Source organism: Cyrtonyx montezumae, unplaced genomic scaffold, assembly GCF_038088225.1.
Source record: "Cyrtonyx montezumae isolate F1298 unplaced genomic scaffold, pur_monq_1.0 scaffold_8, whole genome shotgun sequence".
In the NCBI taxonomy this organism is placed as follows: domain Eukaryota; kingdom Metazoa; phylum Chordata; class Aves; order Galliformes; family Odontophoridae; genus Cyrtonyx; species Cyrtonyx montezumae.
In genome coordinates this window covers 40,714,733-40,727,788 of record NW_027072089.1, presented here as the reverse complement: position 1 = coordinate 40,727,788, position 13,056 = coordinate 40,714,733, and the positions used below count along the sequence as shown (strand labels likewise).

Genomic DNA, 13,056 nt, shown 5'->3' with positions numbered 1-13,056 from the left:
ATTATTTACCTTAAGCAAATAATCAAAATGCACCAGCTTTAAGATCATCCACTTTTCCCAAATTTCAGTACCAATCAGAATTATGATGTGATAAATAATTTGAGAACAGTTTATAATTCAGAAAACCTGCTACTGCTGTGAAGCTTAACACTAAACATGGGAGGAATAGGGGACAAAAGGCACCATGAGAATCAATACCAAGTATTTTATCAGTGGCACCAGCAAGTAACACATTTATCTAGCCTTTAAAAGATTTAATATCCAAAAACTTACTCAGTATAAAGATACCAAAACAAAACAGATCTCTTTCCTCTAAGAGTGTGATCAGCCACAAGTTGCAATTCAGCCATGGACCTCAACATGAATCGTTAATTAAGTAAAAACACAAACACACCATTGGCAATGAACTTAATGCACTGATGAGATACAGCAAGTTTGTTTTTTGAAATCTGAAGGAAAAAAAATGACCCTCATAGATTCATAGATACATTAGGTTGGAAAGGACCTACAAGATCATCTAGTCCAACCATCCTCCTGTCACCATCCCTACCCACTGAACTACTAAATCAAATCCCTTAGCACCTCATCTAAACGCTTCTTGAACAGCGCTAGGGATGGTGCCTCAACCACCTCCCTAGGCAGGCCATTCCAGTGCCTGACCACTCTTTCAGAGAAAAAATTTTCCTCAAATCTAATCTAAATCTTCCCCAGCACAACTTGTGGCCATTTCCTCTCTGGCACAAAAAGCAGGAAGGACAAAAAAAATCATTTAATAACATAATACAGAGCTACTGAAAATGGAATTGCTGACCACTCAAGGAATTTTTTTTTAAAGAAAAAAAAAGAAGATGCTATTTACCTTATAAACATAGAGATACTCTCTTAAAAAAGCTCCTTGCTGAGCTGGAGGTTGTTTACTATCATTGATCAAAATATGCCTGAAGGCAGACACAGCATTATCAAGCTGATGAAGTGTAAATGACTGGCGACCAATAGTGAAGTTAATGTGATCTTCTGCAAGAGACCAGCCTTTTCCCTTGTAAACCTGCATGGCTTGGCAGTAGCAACGTAAGGCATGTTTTTTCTGCAAGAAAAAGCAAATAAAATCAAACAATTGCAGTGTCAGGAGGATTGAATAGCAAGCCAAAAAAGTATTTGCCACCAACCCCACTATGCTAAGCTTGAAGAACTGTACTTCGTAGTATCTGGCCAATGTTAAGCACAGAAGTACTGCTGATTCCTATAGTACAATAGGAGTTCCAATAGGTATGGTGAGACAGCAGCATGCAAGCAGCAATTCTCTCACATTAGCATATGTTACTGATATTTCAAAATACGGTATTACAGTACACAGCTCAGCAGTCGTCTTCTCTTCAGAAGTTAACATTTTGGCCCCTGCAACAATGAACACTGAAAAGCATTTCCTGATAAACCAGAATCCTTAGACAAGCAACAAGAGAGCTGTTACATGAATATAAAGTCAACGTTTTATAAAATTGCATGCAATTTTCCAGTCAGAGGACTGAGATTTAAAAAAAAAATTAACAACTGAAAAAGCTCTATCAACAGCTCCTTGTCAGTACTACTGTCAAACAGTAATAGAAAGGGAACCTACCAAAACAAGAAAAAGACAGGGAATACTCTCACTATTTTGGGGGTTGGGGGGACTGGTGTGGAAACAGCAACCTTCCACAAATACACAGGGGTTTGTTTTAAATACAATTTTGATGCCTGGATACTCTTGCATTATTACTGTCTCGCAATACAAATCAATTTGTATAACATATTTGCACCTGAACAGTTCAACTCAAGTGAACTGAAATTGACTATATAGAGACAGCTCCATAACTGAACTCTAGAGACTAACTTCAAAAGAAATCAAACAAGTGTCTGTAGAATCTATTACACAATAGAGACAATATGAAGCACGTATGACATGCTCAAATTGAGTTTAATCAGACTTAAAGCTGCTAACACAGTAATATGAGTCAAAGTAGAATCAATTTGCATTGGTTTAATTGTTAATTGAGTCTAAGCAGTTCTAACTAGATTCCAGTTTGTTGTTTACTAACCATTTATACACATTGACCTCTCCACTGTATATAGCTAAGACACCAGAAAATCAAGCTAAACTTTGTTATTATTCTAATAGCTGTCAGCAAAACCTAAACTTCTGCAACTCATTCATCTCAAGAGTAGAAACGCTACTTCATACAGTAAGATACATGATTTTTGATTTGGGTGTAAAATTGAAACCTAGAAATAAAAAAAACACTACAAGATTTCAAGTCAGTGATCCTCAGCATCGCTTCAAATACAGGTGTAAAAGATCAATGAGGAAATCATTTTTAGATGATCACTGAGTTCAATACTTCTAACACAAAAACACCAAAAACCAAGCATAATAACATTCTATTTAGATCAAGTACAAAATCTCAATCTTATTTGCCATCTGGAAAGATAATACTCACCTGTCCTGCTTTACTAAACCTATGGCCAGCAAGTATCATATGAAATGCAAACTTTCTGACCATGGGACTTTTCATGTTTATGAAGCAGTGCGCAGCCTGCTCTAACAGAAGTGCACTACGAAGATCTGAATCCTATTTATAAGAGAAAAGGAGAATTAGCCTCAAAGTCAAATATAAATGTAAGTATACCTGTAGTCTTACTTTAATGTTAACAGGAAAAAAAAAGCTGTAACTACTGCAAAATTGAGAAGCATTTTACATTTGAATATTTTATGCATACATATAAAAGAAAAAGTATTTTTCATTGTTACAGGTATAATCATTGTGATACTGCTTTATCAACCTGCTTGTTTATGAATGGCAAGACAAAACTTCCTGCCTCTTCAGTTACTCACACTACAGTTTCTAACCCAAATCTGAAGCATTCTACTTTTTCCCCCTCCCTCCTCTGTAGATAGCAGAAACAAACTGTAAGCTTTAGTAGGACTAAGGAAAAACAGAATGAAATATAGCTTAGTTAATTTAGACAACAAAAACAAGGATTTTTTCTTACAGTACACTGCACTTCTTAACATTACAATCTCCTCTCAGTCTAAAACAAAGCTATGTTACTTTAACCAATCCAAACAGGATCTACTTACCACTACTGAACTCTATTACTATTAACAATAACATCCAGGTATGTGTTTGGACTACAAATATACTTGGAGACAGCTTTACAGTATCCTACAGAGATTTCCCTTAATTCTGCTAAACAGCAACACAAGCACACTACATTAAATTTAAAGTAGTAAAATGGCTGCTTACAACTTGCAGAATTTAAATTTCTGACTTTAACATGTATGCTCACACAATTTTTGTTATCAAGTTTCAGTTGAAAAGGCAAAAATACAGCTACAAAGGCACTTGAGAGAATACTCAGAAGTATCACATCTTGGGCAGTTAGCTACAAAACCAGAAAGTAACTGCCAGACAAACTTTTCACACATCTTCTGCTACACAGAAGACACTTGAAAAAAGCATGATACAAATGTAACACTAGTAATACCATAGCAAGACCTTTTCTGGTGCTACTTCTACGCCTTAAACATTGGTTTAAATGTATTACAGAAGTGTAACTTACACAGTAAGATTCTAATGATTCATAGCAACTAAGCTGCACTTTTAATTTGGTTATTTGAACTACTGAGAACTTGTGATTACATGTGGGATAGTACTCATTAGAGGCATAGTAAACCACACTAATACATTTAAGTGATGAGTTCTAAAGCTGAACGTAATACATATAAAATATAAGCAGAAGTCAAATGCACATTCAGAAGGTGTTTAATGAGTTCAAGCAAATCACAGTGTGAAAAAAACAATAAAAGTATTAGTTCCTTCAAATGCAGCATAAGCAATTTTCTTCACTTCAAGCTTTATACCTGATCACTTGTTGCCATGGATAACAAGTATCCCAGCACAAGAACTAAAACGTCACCTAGAAGCACTTGGAAAGGAGGAGGACAATAGTGGAAAAAAAAAAAGTGGAAAAAGCTAGTTTTACCTCACTGGTTAAACGAATCAGAAGAGCAGCTGCTTCTGAATATTTGCTTTGACTTTTTAAGATTTCAGCACTAAGCAGTACACAGCGTTCAGCCAGAACCATGTTCCTGAAGCAAAAACAATATTATTAATAAATACATATAAAAAAAACTAAGAAAAATTTGCCCCTCCAAAACACATTCTGACACTTGTATCATTACATTCATCATCCTACTATAAGAGGAGCATTTATTTCTTTTTACAAGTCAAAGCCAGAAAATGGTTTTGGATGTTTACAGAACACCAAGTAAAATAACCTAATCAACTAAACCACCTGACAAACAAGAAGCCCAACCACCAGAAACAAGTTTAATTAGTTTTCTCTTAAAAACACCATGCCTCTCCTTCCTAGACAAGCTTAAGTATCTTACTTTAAGAGGTTATCAACCCCGATCTTTTATTTATATGGCACTACCACTGTGCAGGGAAAGAAAGCTAAGCCACCAGGCATTTCATATTTCATTAGGTTGGCATAAAAAAAATAACATACTTGCAGATATCTCGGTAAGTCTGAATTGCTGTTTCCATATAATGAGCAGGGTAAGGTCTAGGAGCTCCTGGCTGAAGAAAAGCTGAAACTGCTGCCATTTCCTACAAAGACAAGTCAGCACAGTGACTATAGTTGTTTTCAACAAATTGTAAATATCAAAATATTAAGAAACATTTCAACAGCTACTAGCTCAAAATACTTAATTAAGTGCTGACATACACTGTGTAGAGCACACTTTTATAGCTGATAAAAGGTTTAATACAATAGTCTATTTATGGCTTTGCTTGTAATTTATCAGACAGCAGCATAAGTTACACTAATAGAAGATTTTCAGTTGATAGCACACAATAGTATGAAGAAAATGATTAAACACAGCTTTATAAGTCCAAGAGTCAATTTTCTATTGCAGGAATAATTTTTCTGATTACACTGCATCTCTTTCAAAATGAGGTCATCTAGGTTTTTTTATTTTGTTTTTTTTTTAAGAGACATTACATTCTTCTGCTTCCAAGGAAATTTTAAGTTTCTGCTCTAACAGCTCCTTTCTTATGGAGACAGAATAGCAAAGTTCTTCTATGGCAACTAAAGATTTTAAATTTCAAAATGTAATCATTTAGAGCTCTCTTAATGAATGGCTGATGACTTCTGTGATTAGCAAAATGCAGTGTAACTGTCTGTACTCTAAAAATACACATCAACTTATTGGTTTTCATTCAGACTAGGACTCTGAAAAGAACACTTTCATAGATCGACGAAGTAAAGTTTGAGTTAAACAGACTAAAGTCCAGAAAATAGCTTCTCAAAATTGTTAAAACTACTTTTTTGTTTTCTCTAGTGTTCCAACTTATCCTACAGGAAGATATTCTAGTCTCATACCTCTCCATTTACAAGCAGAATTAATGAACAAGAATGTTACTGCTGATAAACTACACTGTAATGCACTCAAAAGTACATCCCACAGAATTCTGTAATTAAAAAAAAAAGGTACACCACCATGACTAAGAGAGATGTTTTTAGCAAAACACTGACTTCCTGGCAAAGTCTAAAAGTAACACTATAATATTATTTCCCACTTATTCATGAGTTATTAGGCAAGATCCATTATTACTGGGAGTTTAATTACAGGTATTCTCCTTTCTGTATTTCATATTTTAAGAATTAAATCTCCAATTTTTCCCATTGTAAAATAGCAGCTACCAGTTTTCAAAGCACCTTAGGACTTGCTGAAGATAAGGCAAGTTCAGCAAAACCCTTATAGAATTGGAGGCAGAGAGAAGAGACTGCACTTTGTTTCTTTCAGACAAATAACAGAGATTACTATGAAAACACATTTAGGTTATATGAAGTACCAACCAGTGCTCCAGCTGCATAAAGCATTGCCTGATCATTTAAGAAGTCCTTCTTTGCTGTATGATAACAGCTGTATGCAAGTTCATAGTGTTGCACCAAAAAGCATAAGTCTGCCATTTTCCGGATCTGAAGCTCTGGTGCTTCTGGGGGATACCTATAAATTCAAATACTTATATTCAAAGTCATGATTGCAACAAATAGAGCAAGATATACTACTCTCTGCTCACCTTAATTTCTATTCAAAGAAAAGGAATAAATCAACATTGCTTCAACCTTTCACAGAAGAAATTTATAAAGGAAAGTACAGCTACTTCCTTTCTGTCATGGTAATTGGTTACTTGGTTGATCAGCAAGTAAGCAGTGAAAACAAGACTTGCTATCCCACTAACTTTTAAAGAAAGCATTCCTATGAATGAAACACTAAAGCAAGTAGTTATCACTGAAACTGCTCAGTATTATTAACTGCTAGAGCTAAAGAAGAAGGAAGAATAAAACTCTAAAGACTCTGAAATTAACAACAGTTTGCTCGTGAGTTTTAAGACAAAGTACACAAACTTGAAGTTGCATGCAAGTTTCAGGAATACTGAGTTTGAAGTAGAGCCCAAGAACTATTGAGATTTTGGCAGTGACAATCAGACAGCAAAAACAATTCTTTCCATTAATAGAAATAATCATTCATAAAGAGAATTATATTAGAAAGGATAAAGAACAAATATTCTGGTAAAATTCAAGGCGTGTATTTAGCGTAAAAACAGCTGTGTAAAGTATGATATACACCTTAATTTACCTCTAAAATGCACCAGCAAAAGTAACGTATTCAATACTCAACCGGATTAAGTTACAGAACCACATGAACAAGCATAAGAACACCCTTGTGTATGGCTTGAACAATAAAAAAGACTCATACAGATTTTTAAAACCCTTATGGGAGGCCATCCTCTTCCACTTATGAGTATTACTCTGAAAAGTATGCATTTCATACCTTAGAAAGGTTCACTGTAAATATAGCAGAAAGATGGCTCAGTAAACACTTTCTCTCATCCCTTTTAAGTTCTTCCTATGCCTTTATCATTCAATGTAGGCATAGCACTCCTCCACCATTCCAAGCCTCTTACAACACTGCTGCTTCAGTCTGCTTTGCAGAACACCATTAACACAGGATTTCCCTTGCAAGAAAGAGGGGCATTTCCATTTTAGATTTAAAAGTAATGACTGAAATAACTTACAGCAAACCAGAAGTATTCTTCAGTTCATTTATGCTTTTCTCTGGAACCTTACTGCCACTAAACCACTTTCTAGTAGCAGAAAACAATGATCGACTCAAGCCTTTCCTGGATATTAACTGCAAAGAGACAACGAATTAAGAGTACTACACTGAAAAAGAAATACAAACAATTTAAGCCCAACAACAAACCCAAGCCAGTAAAAACCAGTAAAGCAACAAACTACATTGAATGAATCACTGACACAGATTCAAGCTGCAGTTCACGTATGTAATGAACATCAGCTGACTCAAACTGAACTGTTCGAAACTGACTACCGTTGCTGCAAACATCAGAGACTAAGAACTTAAATCTAGATGATCTTAAAGGACCCTTCCAACCCAAATCATTCTATGACTCCATGATATTTCAATCAAGAAAAAAGCAAATATTTGATGCACTTGCAAGAACCTTACAGAGTATCTATTTTCTGGTACTGGTTTAACGTGAAAACTACACTAAATAGATATGTATCAAGAGAGAACATTCTTCCCATCAGCATGTGAAGTACCTACCACCTCACTGAGAACAGGGAATTACCACTCCCCTGATCTAATAAAGCTACATCTCTTTTAAAAGGTCATTAATGGTTTGGGTTTTTTTTTAAATGTGTTTTTCCTACAGTTATTAGGAATATAATGCTACATTCCTACCCATAAGGCCATTTGGTATATGTTTTATTTCATTCTAAAACTTCCACAGTGTAAGATAGCAGCCAGCATACACAAAATCCTAGAACTCAAATTAGGGCAGCTGTGTAGTATCAGCAAGCCTCACACTGAAAACTAAAGCTTAATCAGACAATTCAGTTAATACTGAGAGTTCACTTAACATGCTGATATTTGGGTACAAGCCAACTGCTAAACCCAGTTATTTGACTGTACTAGTTTAAGTCAATCAATTGCTCCAGCCCTTTAGGACCAAATAGAAGTGACATACCCAAAAAAGAAAGGATCTTACTGTGATGAAAACAATTTTAATGCGTGTCCTTCCCTTAACATAGGTATGATATCACATAAATATCACACTTCCAAAGAATCAATGCTTGATACCACACTTCCAAAAAACACAGTTTGAGAGATGAATTCTCAGCTACTGATATCCAAACAGAACTGCATGACTTAGGATGTCCATGCATTCCTCTTGGAAATCAGAGCATGCAGCTTTTCTGGAAAAACACATCCTAGCCTTGGTGATGTGTTCAAATGTTGAAATGAAAAATGCATTTTGGTCCTCATGCTAGAATAGTCTAGAAGAAACAAAGATTTTAGAAGCAAAGAAATATGCCTGTAACAGCTTAGGCAGGCTTTCACAAGAAGCCACCTTTCAACTAAGTTCTGCTTTTAAGATGTGAACTGACCTGATCATTGAGTTGCCGAATTGTCTTCTCTATGTGTGGCAAAAGTCCCCTAAATGTGAATTCCTGTATGAACTGCCTAATTCGATCATGATCCGTGAGCGTTAAACAAGCACCATGAGGTGTTCCAGAGTTTGATTTCTTTGATTCTTGCAATGATGCAGTAGCCTTCACATAATCAGTGCTATCCAAACTGTTGCTGGGATGATCCAGTTGAAGGGGATGAGTCTTGAAGTTGTTTGACAGGCCATCTATGAAAAGATTGAAACATCAAAACCCCCATAAATATGAAGTTACTTAAATATTTGTGGTTTTGAGTGTCATTTTTATTAAATTAATTTCCTTCAGTGCTTTCCCTACTCAAAATTCTGCTAGGAAACTAATGTAAGCATTAAATTCAAAGTCAAACATTCATGAAAAGATGGAAATGCAGCTATTGCTACAGTACATACATTGGATACAATTGCTTCTGTGTTTCTATTAGAAGTTTTAATTTTTCATGTCTTTTAATTTGAAAAGAAAAAAAAAAGACAACTTCCATTGTGGTATACTAGCCTAGACAAGCTTAATACATCAATATTCATCTAATCTTCATGAAATAAAATAATAAAATCACCAAGGTTAGAAAAGACCTCTAAGATCATTCAGTCCAACCACCCACCTACCATCTATAGTTCTCAGTAAACCACGTCCCTCAACACAACATTGTTCCTTGAACATCTCCCAGTTAACATCAATCTAGTAGATCCAATAACAGTGTTTTACAGTGTTTTGCTTTGTGGACATGAGGTTTACATACCTTTTTGTGTTTAGAAAATTATTACTTGAAATTACTTAAGAAAAATGTTTTAGTCACTATTTTTTCAATTTCAGTTTATAGACTACCTTACATTTACTCTATACCTTGATTAAACTTGTAGATTTGAAACATTTATCCTCATGAATAATAGTATGGGAACTGCTGAATCTCAGTCTGAACTACTGATCACCTGAGGTACACACTGAGTCAGCTGCAGGAGCACAGGTGAAGGCAATGCACCTGTGTGACTGGAAGGGGTGGAATCTGGCTCCACCTCTCCTAGACCCCATTTAAAAGCTGACCACCATCAGGGAAGGACCTCTTGTTGGAGATCCCTCCCTTGCAGAGTTTCCTTTGCAAGCCTCAATCTTTGGAGACAGGTGAGCATTCTTCCTATTACTGTTTGTCTCCTTACCATCTGGATAATCCAGCTAACATATTCCATCTATTTTTGATTAACTATGCCAATCGGTATTATTCATCTGTGTATTACTCTACAATAGTTTTTGAAAGTAACTGAATACATTTAAGTCTCAAACCCATTTAATACTTGTAATGTAGCACTACATGTAGGCGCATATCAGAACTTCACCACTCAGGACAATATTGCATGCAAGGCAGCTCTATAAAAACTATCACACTGAAGTTTTGAAGGAAGTTGTAAAAATACCTTTAATTTCATTATCTAAGCCATCTGATATCAAGTGATCAGTATTCTTGTTTGAAATGACAGTATAAGGACAGTCTTCATAGCAATCCTATCAGGAGGCAAAAAAAAGTTAGGGCTAAGAATATGAGAACATTTTTAAAAAAATGAAGTTAACAGCTATTGTTTACTGAATAAGTTCACTAGATACCAAGAAGACACACTCAGCTAGATGTTCATATATATTCAAGGAATTTGTTGAGTCCTTAAGGTCCCATCCAATTGTAAAGACAAAAGTTATGATCAACAACAGATAAAGCAAGTATTTTCTGGCTTGCTCAAAATAGCTGTCAACCAAAGGAAGGCTTCCAGTCAGTTATTGAAGCTACTTACATAGCAATGTCTACAGCAGTAAATATGTGCTGATCCCCAAAGCAACTCCTGAACAAGCTCAAAAAAAAAGCAACAATGGGGAATAGCTGACATGGAAAAGAAAAAAACTAATTTATGTTGGAACATTACTTACAGGCCCTCTTAACAGCACATAGAATACAAATAGCTTTGACTTACCAGTGCCAACTAGATTTAAGTAAGGACCTATGATTCACATATGTTTTAATTGCATACAGTTATGCAAGACAGTCAAAAGTAAAATTTAGGAGGCGTATTTTTGGTCTTGAAGTCAAAAACACAGACTCTTATGGAAAACAGAAATCAGTACTCTGAACTAGCATACATGATTGTTTGCCACTCTTGTATTACGACAGACTAGATTTGACTGCAAGAAATTACTACAAAGAAACAAATAGCAAAGCACAGGACAGTAGGAAAAACAAGATTCCTGAAACTGTAAGAATAAAAATGAAGGTATGAATGGGCACATCCATTGCAAGCAACAGTAACTTATTATTTCAGTTTCCCTTCCATTCTCTCATCTCAGGTAGATGAGTGCTTCTGTGTCTCTTGCAGTGACTCTGAATTGCACAGACTCAGCTCTTAGGAAAAGGACTCACCTTCCATCCTCACACAAAGGTCAAGTTAAAAAAAATCTTTTACATAGCTTGACTACTTATTAGCCTATTCTGAAGAACCACATACACAGAACTAAAGAAAAATTTAACAACTAAAAATCATAAAATTACTACAGTTGGAAAACACCTAAGACCATCCACAGTCCAACCATCCACCTTATATTTCCACACTTAATCATGTGCTTCAATATAACATCTAGATGTTTCCTGAACACCTCCTGGAGTGGTGACTCAACTGACTCCCTGGGCAACCCATTCCAGCACCTGACCACTTTTGGAGAAGAGATTTTTTCCTAACATTCAACCTGAATCTCCTCCAGCACAGATTGAGGCCATTCCCTCTCATGTCACTAGTTACATGGGAGAAGAGGCTGACCTCCACCTCAGCACAACCTCCTTTCAGGGAGTTGTAGAGAATGATAAGGTCCCCATTAAGCCTACAGAACAAACAGTCCCATTGGCATTTGTATGTACCTTATAAGTTGTTTTTGAAACACTGAAATACCTGGTTCTGGATGGAGTTTTTCTGAAGGTACTGGCTCCAAGGATCTGGTATTTGTTCATCTGTTCCTCTGTTAGATACTCGAGAATTTATTTTCAGCAAATAGCAACCCTGAGTTCCGTACCTCTGCTTCATCTCTTCATAAATGGAGTCAGCTCTGAAAAAAGAAATGGTAACATCTAGCCTGTCTTGATAATCAACCGATTCTATTTTAAGTGCTTATCACAATAGTCTACCCTAGACTATTATCCACAGGATTTATAATAAAAAAACGCATGTTTTTAAATGGATGCCTTGCACAAGAATAAAATCAACAATCCAAGAACTAATTCAGTGAGCCAGCAAGGAAAGTTTCTACTTCAAGAAGAAAAAACTAATTTATTTATTTTTTTTACATAACACAAGAACTACATAAAAAGTACTACTTAAAGAAGGCTGCCTTGATAACCGCATACAGGTTAATAGATTACACTGCATGTCTAATCCAACCAATAATTTATAAATTCAAGCATTTAAAATTATTTATCTGATAGCAGAAGACCTACCTTTGCTCTTCACCTGAGCTTACATCATGCAGTAACACATAGTACTTGAGTGTGTTTGGTATAAACCATTTTGGATAAGAGTATTCACTACTATGCTGAATTCGATGTTGTTCTTGCGACAGCTTCAGAAATTGCTCCATGGGCTCTGGTTCACTAGAAGAAACTACAAGCATACCTAAACTCATGTTAAGGACATTAACCAAAAGAACTCAGGAACAGCCAATGATAATAAAATAGGCAGAGTATAAAATAAACATTGCACACATCCTATTTACCTTAAATCAGTGAAATGCACTACCATAACAGCACATATAGCTTGAATTTGATCTATGCCTCAATAGAAGTAGCATTTAGACAGTCACTTAACCAACAAGGTTAAGGTAGCCAGGGTCAGAATCTTTTTTTTTTTGCCAGATTTCTGTACAAGCTTCTTTTAAATGGCAACCAACATATCCACCACAGTGGAACAGGGTAAGGGATTCAGTGTAATGAATTAGTTATTAATTAGAAACAGAGTACATGTTACAAGACCCACAGCATTACATTTGTGAAACCTAACATCAGCTACAAATAAAACAGTATATTTTAATTTTCCCTGCAGACAAGCAAATCAGGGTTAAGTTACAGTAGCAAAAACACTATGAACACATTTAGGCATCTTTCCAGACTTCTTTTCCTCTTTTTGTCCCAAACAGTTAAAAGTATGGTTTTTTGTTTTTGATTTTTTCCTTTGACACGTACTTTCTGACCTCCCCACCTTCAATCTGCTAGCAATGCTGTAAAAGTCTGCAGGTTCATCCCAGGCACACAGATCTTTATAGTGCTTAGGGTACAGTTAGCAGACACCTAAAGAGCTACAGCAGAAAATAATTTAGGATAAGTAAGTTTAAGTTACATGTACAAGCTTTGTGTTCAGTTTGACACAAACAGGTATGGGTTTTACTACAAAGAAAAACCTGACCTCTTAACAAAATTATCTTGTACACTCAAACATAAAAGCACATACTTCAAAGCACTGT

General features: G+C 35.6%; 1 protein-coding gene across 4 annotated transcripts in view; it reads right to left on the bottom strand.

Moving 5' to 3' along the window:
- TRAPPC8 (trafficking protein particle complex subunit 8) overlaps positions 1–13,056 on the bottom strand; it is a 47,901-nt gene that overhangs the window by 23,132 nt on the left and 11,713 nt on the right. For all 4 annotated transcript variants that reach the window (XM_065753435.1, XM_065753436.1, XM_065753437.1 and 1 more), the window contains 10 exons: positions 12,038–12,212; positions 11,496–11,649; positions 9,984–10,071; positions 8,518–8,765; positions 7,122–7,237; positions 5,899–6,049; positions 4,546–4,646; positions 4,018–4,123; positions 2,472–2,603; positions 860–1,084 (listed from right to left, as the gene is read on the bottom strand). In XM_065753435.1, the coding sequence (XP_065609507.1) occupies positions 860–1,084; positions 2,472–2,603; positions 4,018–4,123; positions 4,546–4,646; positions 5,899–6,049; positions 7,122–7,237; positions 8,518–8,765; positions 9,984–10,071; positions 11,496–11,649; positions 12,038–12,212 (1,496 nt within the window). The remainder of the gene's footprint in view (positions 1–859; positions 1,085–2,471; positions 2,604–4,017; positions 4,124–4,545; positions 4,647–5,898; positions 6,050–7,121; positions 7,238–8,517; positions 8,766–9,983; positions 10,072–11,495; positions 11,650–12,037; positions 12,213–13,056) is intronic.